This window comes from Ambystoma mexicanum, chromosome 13, assembly GCF_040938575.1.
Source record: "Ambystoma mexicanum isolate Mex_15411 chromosome 13, UKY_AmexF1_1, whole genome shotgun sequence".
Lineage (NCBI taxonomy): Eukaryota > Metazoa > Chordata > Amphibia > Caudata > Ambystomatidae > Ambystoma > Ambystoma mexicanum.
Window position 1 is genome coordinate 498371051 of NC_090938.1, and position 23101 is coordinate 498394151.

General features: G+C 50.0%; 1 protein-coding gene across 3 annotated transcripts in view; it reads right to left on the bottom strand.

Annotated features, from left to right (window-relative positions):
- The window catches only part of NSF (N-ethylmaleimide sensitive factor, vesicle fusing ATPase), a 1025749-nt gene that overhangs the window by 65631 nt on the left and 937017 nt on the right, over positions 1-23101 (bottom strand). For all 3 annotated transcript variants that reach the window (XM_069634162.1, XM_069634161.1, XM_069634163.1), the window contains one exon: positions 22728-22841. In XM_069634162.1, coding sequence (XP_069490263.1) covers positions 22728-22841 — 114 coding nt within the window. The remainder of the gene's footprint in view (positions 1-22727; positions 22842-23101) is intronic.

Consider the following 23101-nt stretch of genomic DNA (forward strand, 5'->3'; position numbering starts at 1 on the left):
CACAAGTATTTTAGGAGTTCCTGTATTGTGTGAATTTTTCATAAAAATGCATCTATGTGGTGTGTTCATACACCCACCTCCAAAGCTTATCTGGGTCACAGATGAGTAAGCATTGTCCAAGTTTAAACATCCCTTAAAACTTAGGAGTCAAAGCAGTAAACAGTACTGTAAATGGTCAGCATCAGCAAGGCCCTTGCTAATTACACCAATCACAGGGGTCACAACCTCTTTCAAAGCTTCAAGAATACAATTAAAAAATTCAAAACTGAACTCTCCAGTTAAGTGCAAAGGGTTGTTATAAAAAACAAAAATGAAATGGTTACATTGGCAACTGAAATAGAAACTCAGCAGAGCATGTCCTTGTAGAGTGGCAATTCAGACAGGTATTTCACTTTTTTAATGTAGCGCTTCATGCCGGGTTCCTCCAACTTTTAAGTGCTAAGGGTGTGTGTGTTTGTCCTGGATCCTCATAAGGAACAAGTTACTTACCTGTAACTCTTGTTCTCCAGCATGGGTCTTGCATGAATATTCCTCGTCCCCATGCTGGGAATCCTCAGTAAGAAAAAAAACCTGTTAGCTAGTCTCCGCTATAGCCTATCAGTGTCCTTTAGGTCATAATGCCCCAGCCAATGACACTCATCCTCTTAAGGTCCACCCCTGGTGGCTATCTTCAGATTTGGCATTGCACGTAAAGTGGCAGTACGAACCACGAAGACGAAAGTGGCAGTATGAACCAAGAAGGCGAGAGGGTGCACATGTAAATCCATGCATGACCCATGCTGGAGAGCAAAAGTTACAGGTAAGTACCTCATTCCTTCTCCAGCATGGGGTCCTGCATGGATTCACATGCTCTTGAATATGATTATACAGCAGTACACATACACAACCACGGCAGATGGCAACACTCACAGTAGCAATACACTTACCCCTGGAACAGACTCACCTCAAACAAACAGGTTGCGTAGCACCGTGTGGCCGACCTGGGACTCCTCCCTGGAATCCCGGTCGACACTGTAGAATCTTGTGAAGGTGTGGGTAGACCTCCACATAGCAGCCCTGCAGATGTTGAGCAGGGGAACACCAGACAGAAACACTGTCGTTGCTGGGATGGCTCTGGTGGAGTGGGCTCTTGGCCGGCTTGGAAGCAGTCTGTTGGCCAGACGCGGACAACGGATGATACAGCCAGAGAGCCACATGGATATAGCGGCCTTAGACAGGGCCTCCATGTGTCCCACAGGTCCAACATTTTAAAAAAACAGACACGTTTTCTGACAGTCTTTCATGCTTATCACGTAGATCTTGAGGGCACAAGCAACTTCCAACAAATGTAACACCCTTTCAGCAGGCATAGAAGGATTCGCGAAGAACACCTGCAGAACCAAAGGCTCGTTGAGATAAGAGTCTGATGGAACCTTTATCATGAAGATGGGATGAGTTTGCAGCACCACCTTAGTAGCGTCCAAGTACAAATATGACTGCTTGCCTTGCAGGAGAGGGCCTGAATCTCCCTGACCAGACAGGCCGAGGTGATCGCCACCAGGAAAGCGTCTTCCATGATAGACATTTTAAAGGGGCATGATGCATTGGTTTAAACCAGGACCACGTTCAGTTCCCAAGCAGGAGCCTTCACTGGTGGTAAAGTCCTGAAGAGATCCTTGAGGAACTCTTTGACGAGCCGGTGCGACTACAGGGAGAGCTTACCTGGAGCCCGTGTGTACCGAGATTATGGCAGCCAGATGGAGGAGTGATGGAGGCATGAGCCAGTTCAGCTTTAGCCAGCAAGGGCAGATACAGGAGGAGCTGTTACCCGCAGGAGGGTGATCTTCCAGGCCTAGCACCACACTGTGAAGCGCTTCCATGTGTGCCTGTAGCAAACACAACATAGTGGGAGTGCTAGCCTTGGTTAGGTTCTTCTTTCATTCCAGCGGCAGAGAATAGTGCCCAAATTCTAGGGCTGCATGAGCCAGGCTGCGAGGCCCAATGACGCTGGGTCGTGGTGCAGGATTAATCCTTCTCTGGAGCGGAGGTCAGGTAGTGTAGGCAGCTGATGGCCAGAACCACTGACAGACGACAGGAAGTCAAGAGTACCATATCCACCTTGGCCCAGCCGGTGTGATGAGGATCATGCTGCAGTGGCAATGTCCGTGTGAGTTGATCAGATGTAACGGAATCGGAACGAAGATTTACAGGAAGAGGCCCTCCAAGGGGAACGAGAATGCATCCCCTAGACTTCTCAGCTGAGGATACCTGCTGGTAAACCTCCGGCAATTGGCATTGGCAGCTGTTGCAAAGAGATCGATCTCGGGAAGACTCCACTTGCTGAACAGGCGAGACACCTGTGCTGGGTGAAGCCACAGGGACTGAGCTTCCAGGGAAAGAGCAGGGAGCTCGTCCCACCCTGCTTCCTGATGTAAAACATGGTGGTGGTGTTGTCTGTGAAGATCTGCACCACCTTCCCCTGTAGATGATGCAGGAACGACTTGAGGGCCCAGAAGACTACCCGGACTTCCAGGACGTTTATGTGCAAGTCCTTTAACCTCCGGGAGTCAGAGGCCTTTTGCGTGAGATTGTCCTGTGTGAGCCTCTCCAAAGAGGCGTTGGGAGTGACTGTAGCCTGGTACTGAGGGATCTGGAAGGGGGCCTTTGAGTGAGATGTGGCTGAACCGACTAGCATTGAAAAGCTTGACAGAATGCCTGATTGAGGGCGATCCTGTCTGTTCACGTGCCTGTGATCTGCTGCCATATGGCATCCAGGAACTCCTGTAGGGGCTGCATTTGGAGCCTGCAAAAGGGAACCAGATGAATGCAGGATGACATCATGCCCAACAGGAATTTGTTGGACCAGACTGCTGCGATGGACACTGCAGACAGGTACTGAACTTTCCCCGGGATGGTTTTCACCATCTGCTCCAAGGTGGGTCACCACATTCAAGATCACATTGAGCCGGGCAACCAGGAACAGTGCGTTCTGAGATGGTACCACATAGGACTTCAGATAATTAATGGAGAATCCAAGCAAAGTCAGAAGCTGTATGGTCTCCATCGTGTGTCATTGATGGGGTTTGTGCTGCTGACTGTGTCGACGATGCCAGGGCCGAAGACAGGACCCTTGACGATCCGCTATTCTTATGCTTGGACGGTGTCAGTGACTTCCTGGATCTACATGATTCGACCGCCGCTGATTTTGCTACGGCTCAAATGTTCGCATGTGAAATGTATGAACCACAAAAGGTTTGTACATTTCCTATGCGAACACACATTCATAACCCCTACATACCAACACCCCTCCGCCTGTCCTGGATGAGGCATGATTGTGCCCACAGGCCGTGTCAGAGGCCTTCCCTCTCCTCGATCCATGCCACCAACATATGGTGCTGATCCCTTTTGGTCTTCGACGAGAAGGATTGGCAGATGTCGCATCCGTTTGTGGCGTGGTCGGGTGAAGCCAAAGGCACTTGAGGTGCTGAATGTCGACGAAGATGTTCTTCTGACGCAAGTCACAGGTCCTGAAGAGGCTCTTCGCAGCATCAGCCATGGTTGAGGTGTCAAGATTTAGGCCCAATGCCTGGGCCTGTTGGCACCACGGGTTGAAGATCCAACGATGGATATATGATCTTTGACAATAACGGGCCCCCACAGTTGCCATGTGACAGTAGACGAAGAATAGATGGAAGATATCTTTGGAAAAATGTGAAAAAACAGCAAAAAGAACAGTATCCGGTCATTCCAACGAATTAAAAACCATTGAATGGCAAACCATTGAATTCGTTTCATTGAAATGCCTTTCCATTGAATGGCCATTTTGTTGAAAAAAATGTGATGGTTCCATCGACATGTAGTGGTGAGTATTAGGGTTTGGATTGGGTTAGTTTAGGGGTTACATTACGGTTAGGGTTGGGGGTGGTGTGGGTGTGGAGGGGGAACCCCCCCCCCAATATACAAAAAAACTTAAAAACGTTACAAGGGGCTGGCCAGTGCTGAAATTGCAGCACTGGACAGCTACATGTAACATTTTAAAGTTACAAAAAAAGCATTGAAATGCTACTTTTAACATGTAAAAGTGAATTTCCATTGAAACCAGTCCATGTCTATTGTCTATGGATTGGTTTAGAGGGAAATGAATTTTTGCATGTTAAATATAGATCTTCAATGCTTTTTTTTCCGATACTTTGTTTTTGATGGTTTAGCGATTCAATGCTTTTAATTCGATTTTCAAGGAGCTAAGCACGACAACTCCCAACACAAGAAACGTGCTGTAAAATCTGAAGATGGCCACCCAGGGTGGAGTTTAAGAGGATAAGTGTTGTTGGCTGGGGCAGTACTCACGAGCAAGTGAATCCATCCAAGACCCGTTGCTGGAGAATATTACATGACAGTGTACCGAGAGACCCCCGGCCAGCCCATAGAGTCGGGGTTTTCTCTGAAGTATTTTAAGATGAGATAGCTGCACCTCGAGATGGATGGGGGTGCAGGGTCTCTTACTCCAACACCAATCAATAAGGACAATTCAATGGTTTGGCAAAGGGGAGTCCGTTTAATGACAAGTACAAAAAACGGGGAAGCATGGAAATCGACAGCAGTGCGACAGCCTGTCTCGCTTCAACTCCCTCGAACTTCATACAAAACATAACTTTTATACCAAAAATGCGTCATAATCTGACGTGTAACACTCAAAAGTCAATATGTAATTCTATTGGTTGGAAAAGGTAACTTTAATATAGGTGTTATATCTGTATATGGTAATGGAGTGAGGGGATTGGGTAAACACTGTCAGGTGGGCGTCTAAGCCCTTCATTTAAAAATGACTACTGTAGACGTCACTAAAAGTACAACGTCCCATTGGTTCTACTAATTATAGGACCCTAGATTATATGGTCCATTGTGATCGGGTTGGCATCAACCCCATGCATAAATCTCCACTTTGCTTAGCAGCACGGTCAACCAGGTGCAGGGTTTCCCCCAATTCACCCTGCCTTCCTTCAATCAATCATCACTTTATGGGCTATGTGTCAATTAGTTCACTGTGGTTGGCCTCGAAACTGCATCTTCTTGTCTCGAAAAATTTCTGATATCTCTGTCTGGGCCGGTGCTAGGCGTAGATGTGAAACCGTGCCTCTTCTCGCTCGGCTGGTCACGTGCTAGCACACCATGAATACGCCTCGTTTCTTTCAATTTGTGTATTTGATTTTCGTTTCACCCTGCCACCTGCCTTCACTTTCTTATCTCGATTCTTCAAAGGCAGGATATTCTGTTCTTAGCTTCAATTAAAAGTAGCTACTGTCTGCTGCTTCTATCTATGTGACCTCGGCTTCCCTGGCACGAGCTGCTTCTGCCGAGTTTCGATTCAGCCTTTTTTCTCTTGATGCTAGAATATGAAACGTCTTGCGTTTGGCCTGTAAGAACCTGGTTTGGTTCTGCTTTTTATGCAAAGTGGACCCGCACTTATAATGTGCTTCGTTGAGGTAGATTATGTACAAACATCTTCTACTAAGCATAGCAAGCCGCACTGTTTTCTTTAGCTTCTTGAGGTTCCATGCATATGTACAGGAGTTAGTTGGTTGAATATCTTCACCATGCTTTCAGCTTAAGCTCTCTCGTATTTCATCAAAGTTCTCTTCTTTTAGGTTCACTATCTTTTTTCCTGGCATTTCATCTCTTTGTGTCATCCTTGGGTCGTCATGTCTTCTATCTGTATGTTAGTCCGGACCCTCGTGACGTCACCATTCGCTCTTAATTAGGGATTTTATTGTTTCTTCCTGTACAGTACTTAAACATTCTTCATTTCGTTTAATTTGCTGGTAGGGTTTTCTCAATGGGTACCTTACTGCCCATGGTTGTCTGGTGATTGGTTTTTCAGCAGGTATTGTTCTTCTGATAGGTACTGGGCAGAGCCCTACTGCGGCTCTCTGCTGGTTTATTTGCTCATCATACGTCACATATTTCGATGTGTATGTTCCTGGTACTTCAAAATGGGCAACTGGGGTGCAGGCCTTATTTGAGATCTCCTCTACAATATTATAAAGTTAAACATGAATCTTCATTCATAACCAACAATTAACTTGTCTATAATCCCTAGATAAAGAATCATCCATCAACTACTAAAGACAAGGAAGAGACAAAGATCAGTAAGGATCACAAAGACCGGGAAGGCTACTCTGCGGTCTAGTCTTTTGACACTCTTTAATCACACCTGGAGATTTAAACGCGAACAGCTGACAGCAAGGCAAGTGAGTTGCAGACGCTGAGCTGCGCAGTTACCTGCACGAGTATCGGCTGAAACGTTGGGGAAAGACGACGCTGCAGAAAACGCTGTAAAGGCTGGTCTGCCCAGCAGGAGAACAAGTCAGAGTGCAGAGGACACTCTGTCCGCGAGGGAGAGGCAGCGGGAAACAAAGACCAGCATGGCAGAGGCGCAGTGGATGACAGGTCGCACGCCAAGCCCAGAAGCCAAAGAAAACACAAATACTGGCACGGCAGAGGCGCAGTGGATGGCAGGTTGCAAGCCAAGCCCAGAAACCAACGTAAAAACAAATAATGGTGCAGCAGATGACAGGTCGCACGCCAGGCCCTGAAGCGGATGAAAGCAAGAAAAACGACATGGCCAAGGTGCACCAGAGGGCAGGTCACACACTATGTTGAGAAGCAGATGAAAACTGAAGCAGAGAGGCGCTAGAGATAATTGGAGCACCTTGTTACGGGTTGCCTAGAAGTGGGTGATGCTTCAAAATAGCTATCAGTAAAGCAAATAAGATACGCAAAGAATATAAAGAATATAAAAGCCATACCACAAGGGAATGGAGCGAAGCATGTGACGAGGCCAAAAGACCCATAATATAATCTATGCATGGGTTGTTGAACCCAAAACTAAAAGGAGCAACAACAGAAGGCTAAGTTAAAGTGCATGAACTTGAAAGAGGGGAAACACTCCTGTATATGAAGGAGAGAACCATAAAAGCCAACATTGTTTCATGGGTACAAGAGAATTGTGGTAAAGTTGTGATATAAAAGTCCTAGCAGGGGAGTAAACCAGGTGAAGAGAATTTTTTTTTGTGTGTACATTTCTTTTTATTGGGTTTTTCAACAAGAACAAACAGTATTTCCAAGGACAATTAACTGAGTGCCCTCTACGGGTGAAAACTAGACAACGTGTACTGGAATTTCGCCATACACCCCCCCCACTCTCCCCTCCCATGAACCAGCCGAGGATACATTTCAAGTTACTTCAAGGATAAGACATGTTCTCAGGAATGAGGCTCGGATCCAATGGGCTTTGTTTAAGTCACATATCTCTCAACGAGCAATATGGCGCTCCTCTCCCAGACATTATATATGTGGGCCTGGTTGGTCCGTGTTCCATAGTCTTCATTATTCCCTCCCCCTTATTTGAGCACGTTATGGAATCGCAGCCATTTTGTTTCCACTGAGGCACTACTCCCGTGGAGTGCAGCACAGATTTTCTCAATCAAATAAATGTCTTCGGCCGTTTTGGCCCATTCCTGTACCGTTGGGAGGTGTTCCCTTTTCCAGTGTCTGTCCATACGAGCCCGTGCTGCCAGCAAAAGGAAGTGGACCAGGGGTGGAGGGGCTCGCCCAGGCTCCTTCGCTCCTTTCCTGCCCAAACAGTATGAATAGAGGGTCCAGGCCATATATACCCCAATCCCCCCTGCGTCCCTTATCCAGCCCAGAACCTCCGACCAGAAAACACAAACTCTGGGGCAACTCCACCACATATGCCAGTAATTGCTCTAGACCCGCTCCCATGCTAACAGTGGGGGTCCACTAGCGGGATCATTCTCGAGAGACGAAAAGGGTCATATTGCCAACGGTGGAGTAATTTCATCACGTGTAACTTGCATTGGCATGAGATGGAGGTCTTGTGAGCGCCCCTACACATTTGCTGCCAAAGGCCATCCCCCATTTCCACCCCGAGGTCCCTTTCCAAATGTGAACGAAGAGCCTTGACACCCCCGCCCCCCCTCAGGTTCCAACAACGCACCATATAGGTGCGAAATGAGGCCTCTCATGTCTGTGTGTCCGTCAATTATCTTCTCCACAGGCGTGAGGTCCCGCTGGATAAGCTCTTCCCACTTGTCTGACATAAGTATCCCCTTGAGCCTAAGATACAGAAGGACTGACAATTTTCCAATTCCCAGCACTTCCTCGAGCTTCTGGATGGTTACAAATTCCCCTCCTTTGACCAGTTGGCCTACTCTCATTAGCCCCGCTTCGAACAAGGACTGATAGTGTTCCACCTCTGGTATGTCATCCCTTACTGGGGTGCCCAGATATGACTCATCAAGGAAGGCCATGCAGTGATCCCGACCCTCTTTTCCCCACAGCTATGACTTCCCAGTGTACCCCACAATCGAATGCTCCCTGATGCGTCTCGGGATTCGGCTCCGCGGGACCCAAAGCCACTCTCCTACTGTTACCGGGGCTAGGTGTTGGTTCTCTAAAAAGACCCACCGTTTGTGGGATCCTCCCTGAGGTGCATGACCGTTGCCCTGATTTGCACTGCCCTGTAGTATGTCATTAGGTCTGGCAGGCCCACTCCCCCCTTATCCTTAGGTAAAATTAGTATTTCATAACCCACCCTGGGCTTCTGGCCTTGCCAGAGGAACCTTGTAAATACGTCACCTAGCCTCCTTCAGGTGCTCCGCGGGAGCACCCGTTGGGAGCATCTGGAACATAGAGAGGACCCTTGGGAGGAGATTCATCTTAATCGCGTTCAATCGCCCCATCCATGACAGTTGACCCTTCCCCCGGTCACCATATCTGAGAATAGCGGTTCAAAGAGGGGTAGGTATTTGGCCTGCCCCAGGTCCTGGGCTGGACAGACTATGTTGAACCCAAGTACCTCAGCCCCTCCAACTGAATCTGCAGTCCCAGGGGCCGCAGTTCCTCTACATTCCTGGCCTTGTCTGGGGTAAATGGGAATACCACTGACTTTCCCGTATTTACTTTAAACCCAGAGTACCTCCCATGTTACCTAATTACCTCTAAGGCCGCCGGGACTGACTGAGCAGGATGCCTCAGGTGGAGCAGCACATCATCCGCTTAAAGGTCCAACTTAAATACCCTACCCCTTACCTTGATGCCCTCAACCCGTGGAGCCCTTCTCAGATATTCAGTTAAAATATCCATGGTCAGGGCGAAGAGTAGGGGCGACAGTGGGCAACGCTGCCTTGTGCCCCTTCCTAGCAGGAATGTCCAGGATAGGTGCCTATTGACTGATTCTGGCTTAGGGGCCCTAATACAAAGCCCGAATACTCTGCTGGATTCCCTCGCCAAACCGAATTTTTTGAGTACCACGTTAGGGAAGTCCCAATTCACCCGGTCAAAAGCCTTCTCTGCGTTGATGGCCACCAGTACTGGATTCCTGTCCTCCCCCGCCGCCGTTCTCATGAGGTGGAGAGTTTTGCGGAGGGTGTCTGCCCTTTGCCTCCCTTGGATGAACCCCACTTCGTCAGAGTGACTAATTCTTGGCATAAGGCCCTCCATTCTTGTGGCCAAGATCCTAGTGAACAGTTTAGCGTCCACATTAAGCATGGAGATGGGCCGGTACGATTTACAGTCAGGGGGTCCTTGCCCTCCTTTGGGATGACAGTTATGAGCGCCCTCCGGAATGATGGGGGGCCCTCCTTGTGGCCATAATGCTGGTGAATAAGGCTGCCAGATGCCGTGCCAGGGGTCCGGCGAAGGTCTTGTAAAACTCGGCCATATAGCTATCCTCCCCGGGTGCTTTCCCTAACTTAAGACCCGATATCGCCCTCAGTACCTCCTCGTGTTATAGGTCTGTCCAGGTCGAGGCTCTCCCTTTCTGTAAGCCCCGGGAGTGAGATTCCTACAAGGTACTGTCCCAACATTTCCTCATCCAAAGCTCCCTCTTCACCATAACATTTTTCGTAGAATGCTACGAACCCCCATGTCCCCCACGCCACCTTGCCTCCTCCCGTGAGCCGGTGCCCTCCCTCATTTCTAACCTCTGCCACAAAACTCTCCACTCTTTGACTTCCGAGTCTTGCAGCCAGCATGGCGTCTGCCTTATCCCCCTTCTTGTAGTATTTCTGCTTCAGGCACTGTAGGCTGGCTAGGACCCTATATCTCAACTCCTGGCGCTTACCCCTTGCCTCAACGAGGTCGTCCTTCCTCTGCCCTGCCTCCTTGCCCTCTGCCCTTTCCAAGCAGCGGATTTCCCTCCCAAGATTCTCAGCCAAGAGCGACCTGACCCTCTTCTTCTCTGCTCCTTCATTGATAAGGAGGCCCCTCCAGGTTGCCTTCGCAGCATCCCAAACCATTCCCCTTTCGACCTCCCCTGTCTCATTAATCTTGAAGAATTCCTCTATGGCCTTATTCATCTCCTCCGCGAAGACGGTGTCCTTGAGGAGAAGGTTGTTACATTGCCAGAGAGACTCTCTGGACTTTAGGCCCGACAGGGTCACCCTCATGTCTACCAGGTTGTGGTCAGACCAGCTAAATCGGGTAATGTGCACAGGAATCCACTCTACTGAGATGTCGTGGGTTTAGGAAAAAGTAGTCAATCCAAGTCCTTGATCCATGGACCGGTGAGTAAAAAGTGTAGCCCTTTTCTGCCGGGTTAGAATTCCTCCAGATGTCCATTAGCCCCTGATTCCACATATAATCGGTGAAGCCTCTACTTGCAGACCCACCTCTAGTCCCAAGTGGCACATGCCCCCCACTGTGATCCATTGTTCTGTCGGTTCACATATTGAAGTCCCCCCCTATAATGACGAGCCTATAATGACGAGGCCCTCCGCTCTGTCCATTATTTCTCTCATCACTTCTCTCAAGAACTGCATTTGGCCTGTATTAGTGCAATAAACCGACACCAGGGTAATTTTCGTGCTATCCAAGGACCCCGAGACTACCAGAACCCTCCCATCTGCCCTGCTCCAGACTACCAGTTCCACGAGCCTAAGTTTCCGGCTCAATATGACCCCACTCCACCCTTCTTAACGGGCCCCGAAGCCCAGAATACCTGTCCAATGTGAGCCCCTGGGATTTGCCTCTCCTCCCACAGGATTGTACGGGTCTCCTGCACTAGGAGCGCATCAAAGCTGCCATTCTTCAGTTCCCTACCCAACAGCGAGTGCTTTGTGGGGGAGTTGAGGCCCTTTATATTCAGGGAGCCCAACTTCATGACCTCTACCCGGCTCCTTGTGCAAGAGGACGCCATTTGGAGCCAGAGTGCCTCCCCATGACCCTTTGTTGACCCACAACGCAATGTCTTCCTCTGGCACGCCTGGTGTGTGCGCCCGAGCACTCAAGGCTATGATCCCCCCCATTCCCCCCCTAAGATCTACCTCCCCAGAGACGTGCAGCCTAAGGTTTGCCGCTAAGGTTAAGACCCCCTCGCCCCCGTTGGATCCCTTAACAATTCACCTCCCCCCGCTGGGTGGGACTTCCAAGTAATTACCACCCCCCCTCGTTGATTCAGGGATCACAATACCGCATTACACATCCGCTTCTTGAACTTTCTGCCTCCTCGTATCTTCTTTGTAAGCACCTGCGGGCCACTGGGCCCACGCTGTTGGTCATGGGACTCTACTTCCCCCTTCTCTGGGTCTACATTCTGTTCCTCGTTTTTGATGACCTGCAGGATTTGGAGGGCTTATTTTCCACCAGTCACTCTGTAATCTACCTCTCCCCTTTCAAATGTCAGCGTGAAGGGGTGGGACCAGCGTTATCTGATATCCCTGTCCGAGAGCCATTGCGTGAGGGGGCAACACTCTCTGCGGCAGGCCAGTGTCAGGGCCGAGAGGTCTTGGAATACTTTAATGGGGTCTCTTTCGTAGATTAAGCTCCCCAGGCACTTTGCTTTTCCCAACACCTCCATTTTATCTCTGTAACGAAGGAAGCGTATCGCAATGAACCTCAGGCCCTTGCCTTCTCCCCTTCCGGCCCTATGTGCTCTCTCCAGCTGGACTTCTTTGCCCCCCTCAAGTGCAAACAGCTGGTTGATCAGGCCCTGTACTTTCTGTCCAACTTCCGCCACCAATTCCCCTTTCTGTTCGCTCACTCTGAGGATCTGCAGGTTGTTACGTCTATCCCTGTTTTCTAGATCATCCACATTCAACAGCATCTTCTCTTTCCTTATTTCCATGTTTGTTAGGCGCGCCTCGTACTTCATGTCCAGGACATCCATCTGCAGCTGGTTGTGCTCGAGTCCCTCCATTTTGTCTTCGATTTTGTCAACCCTGCCCTTAAGGTCACAGATCGAGGCTTGTATATCAGTTCTTATGGCCCTGATTTCCTAGAAGATATCTTTCAAATCGTCCCATGTCAGGGCTGGGAGATTGTGGGGGCCGGGGGGTGGGGGGGGGGGCAGAGGGGGGATTGGGTGGAGAGGGGGGAGCAGGGTTCACTTCTACAGACGCCATCTTCCCAGGGGCCTGAGGCCTCCGAAATCGCTGTAGTGACTGAATTCCGGCGAGGGCTTTGTTCTTCTCTGTGGCCTGGACCTGTAGAACCTCCAGTGTGGTGTCCGGGTACACTGACTGGGGGGTACTCTGTCCCCCGGTACTGGAACCACCAGGTATGGCGGGCCTGGCACCCAGTGCCTTTGTAGCCGGGCGATTGCCACCAGTCCCGGCCCGGCCTCTGGCGTCTGTATCCCTGTATGGCTAGGGTGCTGCGCGGAGGCAGTGGCTCTCTGCGTGCTTGTTCTACCGGGATCTACCACCTTTGGATTTGTGTCCTTCCTCTATGTGCTGCACTGTGCTTGGCTGCTATGCTCTTGCCGGGGCCCGTGCGCCCACACCAGGCCCTCCCATGTAGGTGTGTGCCCCACCCAGCTTGCATGCCAGTGTGCGATCATTGGGACGTTCATGGTGGGGGCCTGCACCTGCAATACCACCCGGTTGTCAGGTGCATAGGGTTCTCCGGTATTCACTGAATCGGTCCGGGCCCAAGGTGGGGTGGGACCCGTAGTGTCTATCTCCCCATTGCCCCACAGCGTGTTTCTCCAACGATGTGCTGCGCCCCTGGGGGCTTTCCCTCTTCAGGCTGGCGCACCGTACCTTTGTTGGAACCCTGCCCACGCTGCTTAGCGGGCGTGCTGTGGGACCCCCTTCGTGGGGGTGAGCGTGTCCTTGCACAGCGGCCTGGCGTTCCCTTGTGGGTGCGGTACGATCCACGCCTATCTCGGCGGGCCCGTCGCATGTTCCTGTGCGTTCCCCCCCTCAAGGGCTCTTCCTTGCGGGCCTGCTTGGTGGGTCTGTATGCAACTGATGGGGAGCTGTTTGAAACTGCATTCCAGGGCCCTGCACTGTGTCTAAAGTTCCTGAGTGGACTTTAGTGGAGGTTCCCATGTCATGCTGAAGCCTGCAGGCTCCGCGGGCCTCTGGGTGTGGGCTGGGCCATCCATCTCCCTTCGGTCGAGCTCCTGCGTGGAGTGCTCCCTGTATGCAGCTATCGAAGTTGCTCACATGTCCCGTGCCATCTCCTGATGCTCCTGCACTGGGCTAACGTACGAGGTGCCGACCCTTGTCGGGTTTTGTGCACTCTATGATCCCCTTGTGGATCGTTGGCTTTGGTGGGGTCGGGCTTCACCCGCTCCACCTCCGACTCCTCACCTTGGCATATTACCCTTCTGGGGGGTGGCCTCCCCGTGGTATCTGCTTAGCATGCGGCTCTTGCCCCGGGGAGGAGGGCGGCTCCGCTGCTGCTCTCAGGAGACTGTCTCGTGTCTGCCCCACCTCGGGCTGCAGCTTGTTGCGTTCTCTCATTCCGGCACAGTCCTTTGTCGGAGCTCAGCCCAAGGAGACCATGTGTCCCTTGGGCCCTCGTGTTCCTGTGCCTCAGCTTATCGGGCCGTCCAGGTCTGAGTGCCAATCCCGAGCAACACGATGGCTTGAGGGAGGCGATCCCTGTCCAATTCTTCCAGCGCTCTGCTCCTTCCAACCGCTCACCTCACTGAGCTTCTCGTCGTTGTAACGGGCCGGTCTTGTAGGGATGGGTGAGTGAACTAACGGGAGGGGGGTACTCTGAGGTGATCACCAGCAATGACCCCGGGGTGCCTGTGGATCCACACGGCCCGTCCTCCGTCGGGGGGAGAGGATAGCTCAGTAGGCCCAAACGGGAGCCTCGGAGCGACGTCTTCACCCGTCCATTCAGGTACATGCCCCCTAGCGGTCACCCGAAGAGAAATGTTTTAAAGACTGTAAAGAAGTCCTGAAAGAAAAATATACCAGGCAAATCAAGTGTGTGTTAAGTTCAGGAGAATCCTTAATGTAGTCACATGCGCAAGGATCTTGAACTATTCTGAATTCTTTGTGTTGTAACATACTTGGAGAAGGAGCTGGGGAAAGGAGCTATTTTTCCCCCAAGAACTGTGTGTGTGCCAAGAGGGAAAAGGCATCCTCTTGGGCTACAAGAAACGTGCATATTGATAACAGGAATCTGGGGAAGGGAGTCATTCCCTTACATTGTGAACCTAGTCAACTTGGAACTTTTTGTTGGAGTTATAACTTGTCATTTGCATGGAAAATGTATGCACCTTGAGATCCAGATTGAAGACATGCATTACTCACCGTAACAGCATTTCTGATGATTGTATCCGCTTAGATTCCCATGCTGTGCATATGGTCCGACATCCAGTGGTAACTGCAGAGTATTGCATCTTGCCTTTGAGGATCAAAAGGGGACGTCGGCATAGGCGTGTCTGTAACACTATGCCTATCGTGACGTGTAGTGTACCCAAAATCTCTCACGCGCCAAGGTCCCTCCGATTGCATTTTTTCTGCAATGAGGGAGCCCAAAGCTAATGTGAGTGAGTACATAAAAGAGAGAAAGTAGTAAGACGTCTATGTTCCTTCCACCCGAGCATGTGAATCTAAGCAGATACAATCATCAGAAATGCTATTACGGTGAGTAATGCATGTCTGCTGATGCTTTTTAATCTGCTTAGAATCACATGCTGTGCATAGACTAGCGAGCAGTACCCGGAGTTGGAGGTGGGTTGTGAGAAGGAACAGTAGTGAAAAGATGTCTTAGTACTGCTTGTCCCACCTGAGAATCAGACCTAGAATGAGTGCCTGGGCAATAGTGTTTTGTAAAGGTGTGTACAGAATAGTTTGCTGCTTTGCAAATGGACTCTATGGAAGCCCCAGTGCCTTGAGTAGAATGTGCTCTAGGCCTGAAGGGCAGTTCTCTCTTAGCAAGAGTGTAACAAAGTGTGATGCATTTGACTATCCACCTTGAGATAGCTGACTTAGAGACAGGATCCCCTTCTCTGCCAGCTGCCACTGAAACGAAAAATTGTTTTTTTTTCCTCCCTGCGCACATCTAACGTGTGTAGGCTTCTTTCGGCCATGTCAGTGGGGTTCTGGAAGAAAGTGGGCAGTTCTATTGACTGGTTGACGTGGAACTTTGAAATAAATGTACGCGCAAATTTGTGGGTGAGTGCGCAGAACCACCTTGTCTCTGAACAGTAAAGAATGGGTCTAGTACTGAATGGGCCTGTAGTTCACTAATCCTTCTTATAGAAGTGATAGCCACTAGGAAGGCTGTCTTATAGGTAAGGTCTTTTAGACTTGCCTTGTGCATGGGCTCAAAGGGGATCCCATGAGTCCAGTTGGAAAACCACATTTAAGTCCCATCCGGGAGCTCGGTTAGAAATGGGTGGATGAAACCTTTTAACCCCTTCCATGAAAGTCTTAATAACTGGTATTTTCCACCACGACACCTTTTGCTGTGACGTAGTGTAGGCTGAGAGAGCAGCTAAGTGAACCTTCAAGGAATTAAAAATTAGTCCCGAGTCCAGAAGGTGGGTCAGGTACAATACAATGTGAGCACGAGAGCAGTCAATGGGATTGACGACCTTGGCATTACACCAGATAACGAAGCGTTTCCATTTACTGTAATAGCAGTATCAGGTGTTAAGTTTTCTTGCTTCCCCGAGTATGTCGATACATCTCTGAGGGATTTGAAGGTGTCCAAACTATGACCTCAGGAGCCAGGCTGCTAAGTTCCGAGTTTGCGGGCATGGATGCAGTGTTTCCCCCCTGTCCTGGGATAACATGTTGTACAGGAGGGCAGTTTCACAGGAGGGGAGAGGGACATCTCCATCAGATGAGAGAACCAGGGTTGGCGGGCCCACATTGGGGCCACCAGTATCATGGTGACTGGTTCCTAGTGCATCTTGTGCACTATCTTGTTGAGTAAGGGAGTCAGGGGGGTGGGGGGGAGAAAGCGTAAACAAATTTCCCTGATCATGCTATCCAGAGTCCGTTCCCCTTGGAGCGGTTCTGTGGGCACCTAGAGACGTAATCTTGGCCTTGTGTGTTCTCCAGAGTTGCGAACAAGTCTATCTCTGGGAAGCCCCATTCTGCGAAAACGTTGAAGACTAGGGGCCTCATTACGAGTCCGGCTGTAACCGAGCTGGAAAAACCGTCAGGTTACCGCCGGACTCGTATTATTATTCCACCTCAGTGATTCCCTGAATTACTGCGGCATTACGACCCCGGTGACCCGGTAATTCCAGAGGCGGAATTGTATATGTCCCTATTCCCATGGAGCCCCATAGGACTCCATGGGGATGGGGACAATGGAAACACAGTTCTGTCTATGATAGAGCTGGTGTTTCCATGTTCGCCTGCAGGCGGGTGGTGTTAAACCAGCCATGTCAGACCTGGCGGGAGTGACAACTCCCGCCTGCAGGTCTCTTAATCAGATGGTCCAGAAAGAACAGCGGCGGCGGTTTTAGCACCACCGTTCTTTCCGGACAGGCAGGTTCGTAATGAGGCCCTATGTCTTTGTGTAGTCGCCATTCGTACTCTACGGGCAGTGGGAAGTCTCTGCTGAGTAGGTCTGCCAGAAGATTGAGTTCCCCTTGAACATGTTGGGACAACAGAAAGATCCTGTGTTTCAGAGCCAATATCCAAATGTCTTGGGACAGCTTGGATAGCTCTGGAGAGTGTGTGCCCCCTTGTTTGTTTAGGTAGTACATGGCTGTGGTGCCGTCTGTCACAATCAGGACTGTCTTCCCCTGTAACTGAGTCTGAAAGGCTTTCAATGCTTTGAATACTGCCAAAGGTTCCAATAGATTTATGTGGTTGGATGCTACTTGTGGGGACCACACGCTGTGCGCTCTATGCTGAAGCAGATGAGCCCCCCTGACCCCATGAGAGATGCGTCGGTAATGAGAGTGGCTTCTACTGTGGGGGTGGTGAAGGTTTTTCCCTTCAAGAGGTTTTCTCTCGACCACCACTGCAGAGAGAGAACGAGGGCTGGCGAGACAACTACTAGATCTTCCCATTGTCCCCTGGCCTGATACGTTGAGCCACTCTTGCATGGGACGCATGTGCAGACGCGCGTGGGGCACTAAGTAAATACATGTCGCCATCATTCCTAACAATTGCATGGCCTTGCATACCGTCACTTCCCGACTGGCTACATACTGAGGGATCTCAAACAGCATATTTTGAACCCTGTCGTTGGAGGGGAAGACGAGGCTGTCTTTTGTTCGAATTAGAGCCCCTAGGAACTGTTTGACTTGACTGGGGTCTAGGCTTGATTTCTTCTCGTTGATGGAGAATCCCAGACTGAATAAGAGGTCTATTGTCTTCTGAGTGTTCAATAGGCATGTCTCGTAGGATTCCCCTGTTATGAGCCAGTCGTCGAGGTAAGGGTGAACCGGGACGGATAGCCTGCGCAGGTGTGCTGCAGCAACTGCCAGTACCTTTGTAAAAACCCTTGATGCCGAGGTAATGCAGAAGGCGAGTACCTTGAACTGATGGTGCTTGTCCTCTATCATGAACCTTAGGTATTTTCTGTGCGGTGGCAACATTGAAATATGAAAGTATGCATCTTTCATGTCCAGTGTTGCCATGTAATCCCTGTTTCAACAGCAGGGTTGCTTCCTGTAAAGTGACCATACAAAACTTTTGAGGTTTGACAAACCTGTTTGCTGGGCGCAAGTCTAGCACAGGGCGCATGGTGAGATCCTTTTTGGGTACAAGGAAGTACACTGAATAAATACCCTTGTTTACCTGTAGAATAGGGACGGCTTCTATAGCATCCTTTCCTAGAAGGGTCTGCACCTATAGCAGTAGGATTTGCAGGGGGTCCAGCGTCAGGCGTCTTGGAGTTCTGAATTGGGGTGGTCGGGCAAATTCTATACAATACCCATGGGCAACCGCCTTGAGTACCCACTGGTCTGTTATCCTCTCCCATGCAGTGAGGTAAGAGGTTATTGGCCCCCCCGACCGGGGTGGAATGGGAAGGGATCTGGATCCGAACGTCATTTCTGACCAGAGGCTGGGGCGCCTCTGGGGTTGGAACCTTGTCCTCTACCTTTCCCACGCCGCTGTCCTCTGGGTGGATAGGTTGTGGAGGCATTAGACCCTTGCCTGGAATTCCAGTTGTTTCCTGCATTATACTGGTTCTGGGGAAACGCAATTACCCACAAAAGGATCAGCGGAGTCGCCTCCTCTCTGAGGAGAGGGTTTATGGGTAATTTGTTGAAGGGACTTGAGTGTTTCATGTTCTTTCTTGGCTGTTTCGAGTGCATCGTCCACTGCCTTCCCAAACAGGTTGTTCTCTTCAACCGGTTTGTTAATTAGTGATGCGTGGGTCTCTGATTTGAAGCTTGAGTTCCTGAGCCATGCATGTGTCTTGAGCAAGGTACCTAGTGCTAGGGATCTACCCCCTGTCTCTGCAGCGTCCAGAGTTTTATTTAGCACATTCTGGTACACCTAGTTGCCTGCGGAAACAATGGTGAGCAACTAGGTCCTTGTAGGCTCTGGCACTTCTTGAAGGCCTTCTTGCAGAAGTTTGCACTGGACGTCTGCATAGCTGGCCAAAAGCGTGGTGTTGTTGGCTATACGGGTGGTAAACGTAGCAGCCATTGTTATTCTTTTCCCCGGTGCATAAAGCCTCTTGGATTCCTTATCGGGTGGTGCTTCGCCTGTAGACAGGGGAACACCAGCCCGTTTTCTAGTCGTGGTAACCACTAAAGAATCTGGAGTAGCATGACCCTTTATGTAGGCAGGGTTGGTCGGAGAAGGACGAAACAGCCTCTCCACCCTAGGGTTTACCGCCCTGGTTTGTGCCAGTGTCAACAAAGAAGGTGCCAGCCTCTTCTTGATTGAGTTCAACAAGGGGCTGGCCTGGCTGGCCAGAGGTTTTTCTTTGAGTATATCCTCCACGAAATCAGAGTCTGGTAAGGCCTCTTAAGTGGCGATCTAAAAGTGGTCAGCTGCCTTCTTCAAGATGGCGTTGAAATCCATTTGGTTGTCCACTGGGGAGGCTTGTCGAGCCGGAGGAGGTGGGGGGGGGTGGGGGAATCCAAGCACAGGACATCGTGGTCCTGGGTGGGAGTAGGGGACGTCCAGGGCTGAGCATCAACCTGACGGCTGTCCTCCCAATTGTCAATAAGACCTGTCTGATCATCCGCATTGTAGTTTTCCAGAAAGGTGCCATCTTCATCCTGATCATAAGTGTCCACAACATCTTCATCTGTGAGAACACAAGTAAACTCTTCATGTTGATCCTCCTCCTCCAAAGTCCTTTGAAACTTAGATACAGGGGTAGAAGGAAAGTCTTCTCGAGGTCTCTTGGGAGCAAGGCCCTCAGAATAAGAGACACATTTTTCTAATCTGTCCATGCATCCCTCAAATTTCTCCCTGGTCTATGAGGATGACCAAGAGGTGTCCAGGGGAGGAAAGGGTTCATCTTCTCTGTGGTGTCGAGATTTTTCCCCCAATGTGCCTGACAAAGGCACAGGACTTTCAACTTAGTCCTGGCTGGGTTTGGGCCGCTGTGGCGTGTCTTTCGATAAGTCTCTTGGCCGTTCTTTGTGCTTCGCCGCCTCCTTCGACCGCTCCTTCAGTCCAACTGCTGAAGTAATCATAGCGATGCTTTCAGCAATGGTAGGGGAATCCAGGCAGTCTACCGGCTGAATCGGATGCTGAGCGGTGGATTTCGCCGCCACCGGGACAACCGGAGGCTAAGCGGTGGGTTTCGACACCACTGGGTGAACCAGGGGGTGAACTGGGGGCTGAGCGGTGGATCTTGCCGCCACCCGGGCCTTAAGCAGCATTTGCGCATCCTCCTGGAGCGCTTCGACGTCCGCGTGTTTTTTGATGTTAGCGGCCTTCACTTTGGAATGCCCAGTCGCAGGCCACGACTGCGGTTGCGGGGAAGGCTGCCAATCATGCTGATCAGAGAATCCTGTCTAACATTTCGATGGTTCCGCTGGCGCTTTGGCCCGCTGCGACATAGCCGCCGAAGCAGACCGTTGGGTTGTGTGTTTGATGTTATGATCGTGTGCGCCTCTGTCGCCGGGTGTTTTCCCCGTAACATGACTCTCGACAGGCATAGTGGGGTCGGGGACGGGTGTCGTTGACCGAGAGCGGTCTGCAGTTAAGTCAATGGCTTTCAATACAGAGGCCTGGTCATCGCTAGTTCCCGCATCACTTTCAGCGGTTGCAACAGTGGGGGAAGAACATTCGGCCTACAACATGCCGTAGGCCGCCCACCGCTTTAAGCGGTGCTCCTTAAGCGTCTTAGGGGACAGGAGTCTACAGACCGCGCGGCTCGCTTCTTTGTGGTTGAGGAGCAGACAATTGGTGCACCGAGTGTGCTCGTCCTTCCAAGGATATTTGGCCCTGCACAAGGGACAAAATCTAAATGGTGTCTTTTCCATGGCGAAAGACAATTAAAGTGATGACAAAACCCAGGGAGCAGAAAGGGTGAAAGAGGAAAGGCATATGTCCACCCCGCCTCCACTCTCCCTACTGTATAGGTCGGCCAGAAGGCCCGGCCACGTGGACGGCAGCACCACCAGGATCAACAGGCATCGAAAGTCTGCAGCAGTCTTCGGCGCTGTTTCACAGGATTCAACAGTCGAAGTGACTTAACGGGAATAAAGACAAAGTCGATAACAATGATAATAACGCTATCTCTATGTAAGAGCTCTGCATTAGGGCGACCAGTAATCTGGGCGGAAAAAAAACAATCTGAGGGACCTCAGCACCTGAGGGACTTTGGGTATATTACACATCACGAGAAGGATAGTGTGTTACAGACATGCCCTATGCCGACGTCCCCTTTCGATCCTCGAAAGACAAGATGCAATACTCCGCGGTTACCACTGGATGTCGGACCATATGCACAGCATGTGATTCTAAGCAGATGAACAAGCATCATAATATCCTTTACACCTTTGAGTTACTTTGTAGAGTGTGAGGGCCAGAATACGATTTCGGACACAGGACATACTTTTTACTTTGGACATCTTGGCAAAGTAGGGCCTCCAAAAAGAACAGCACCTGTATGCCTCAAGGCTTCGGCCCTGTCCTGTAGAAAGAGCTGGACATCTTGGCAACAGACTGACCCTTAGTTTTTGGTTGAGGTAAGTATATGCCTCCTAAGATACGGATAGCAAGGCATTTCCCCAACACCTTTTCATTTCCTATAAAACTCTTTAGCCAAAACTAGGAGTCCTCTGTGTCTGCGTCTCATTCATGGCCCCTCACATCTCTGTTGCCATTTTTCAGCATCAATGTCTCAAGCACCAGCTCTTTCTACAGGACAGGGCCGAAGCCTTGAGGCATACAGGTGCTGTTCTTTTTGGAGGCCCTACCAGCATGTACAGGCGTGTGGGAACTACTGTCTGTTGGTGTTGAGGCAATCAATGCTTTCGAGAAAATCAAGGATGTGCTTTCTACATTTTACAATGCCTGTCAGTGGACGAAGCCGCTGTCGGGCAAGTTTCTTTTTTGGGGGAGTATGAAGACTTGTCATGAGTACCATCCCTCCGGGGATCGAGGTTTCCTTTTTTTCCCTTTTGTGAAGAGGATGAGTGTTTTGATCCACTTCCGGGGTGGGAGCGCTTGTTTCTTTTATAGGCCTTATGGTGCCCTTCCTTTTACTGTAAAGGTGTTTCTGGAGTGTTGGGAGCACCAACACCATCCCCCATCTCCTACTATTGGCTTCTGGGGGGGGTTTTCTCGTGACTTTGGTATGCATCCTAGCAAGAGCTTGGCTGTCCATACTCCGAGCGCCTTGGCGTTCGACTGACAGAAACCGCAATCCGAGATTTCGTGTCCCTTCCCCAGACACCATACATATAAACTGTATGGAGATCAGTGATAAGACATCTTGAACCCTAAAACTTTCAAAGGTGACAGCGTTGTAGAAAAAAGAAGGGACAGATAAACGTTCTGAAGAAGCATGCAGAAAAAAGGAACAAGGTCACGAGGTGTCGTGCCTTCTTTCTGTAGCAGAGGCCTGGTCACTTTGGAGAGAAGCAGACCAACAGATGAGGTATATGCAGACTAGCACAACTTACCATGCTGGGGTACAAACATGTTCAATGCCAGCTGAGCCAGTGAAGTATAACATAAGATGAGGATTCATGGGAGGAAGCCACCCATTAGAACCGTGAATTTAGGAGGATTCCATGCTTGAGAAGAACTATTTGCAACAATGCCTTTCCGTCGAAGGGTGATATTTAAAAATTGCCAGGCTGGAGAATACATTACATTTAAGGTTGGAGAAGGCACAGAAACCCCTTTCCCTCTCTGCATTCAGTTTCTATAGACCTGAAAAATGTCAATCATTCTCTTAAGAAGAACACTCATTTTCAACTATGAAGTGGATTTCTCCAAGGCTAGCTGGGCAATAAACTCCTCTTAAACCAATGTCAGCAAACAATACTGTCCTAACAGTAGAAAAATGGCAGTGATAAAAGATCCTCTCACCTGCAGGGACATTTCAATGAGCATCAACAGCTTCTTGATTCCAATGCCGACTTTGGTGCCTTTAACATGTTGTGCGATAACAGCCCGCTCGTTGTCTTTAAAGTTACCAAGGAGCTGTACAGATAAAGGAAGCAGTCAAAATAAAGCTTACACAACAAAACTAGAGCAAGCACAAGAAACAGACTGACATATAAGACTATCAACAGAATTCTTGTGATACTGAAAAAAGGGACTATGTCATAGCCCTAATGCCCTATTGAGACATCTCCCAATTTCTGTTCTGTACACCCTACCTCTGCCCACCACCCTCCATTTCAGAAGTGAGATCCAACACTTGGCAGTTTAAATGCATGTGACTAGTTTGTGCGAAAGAC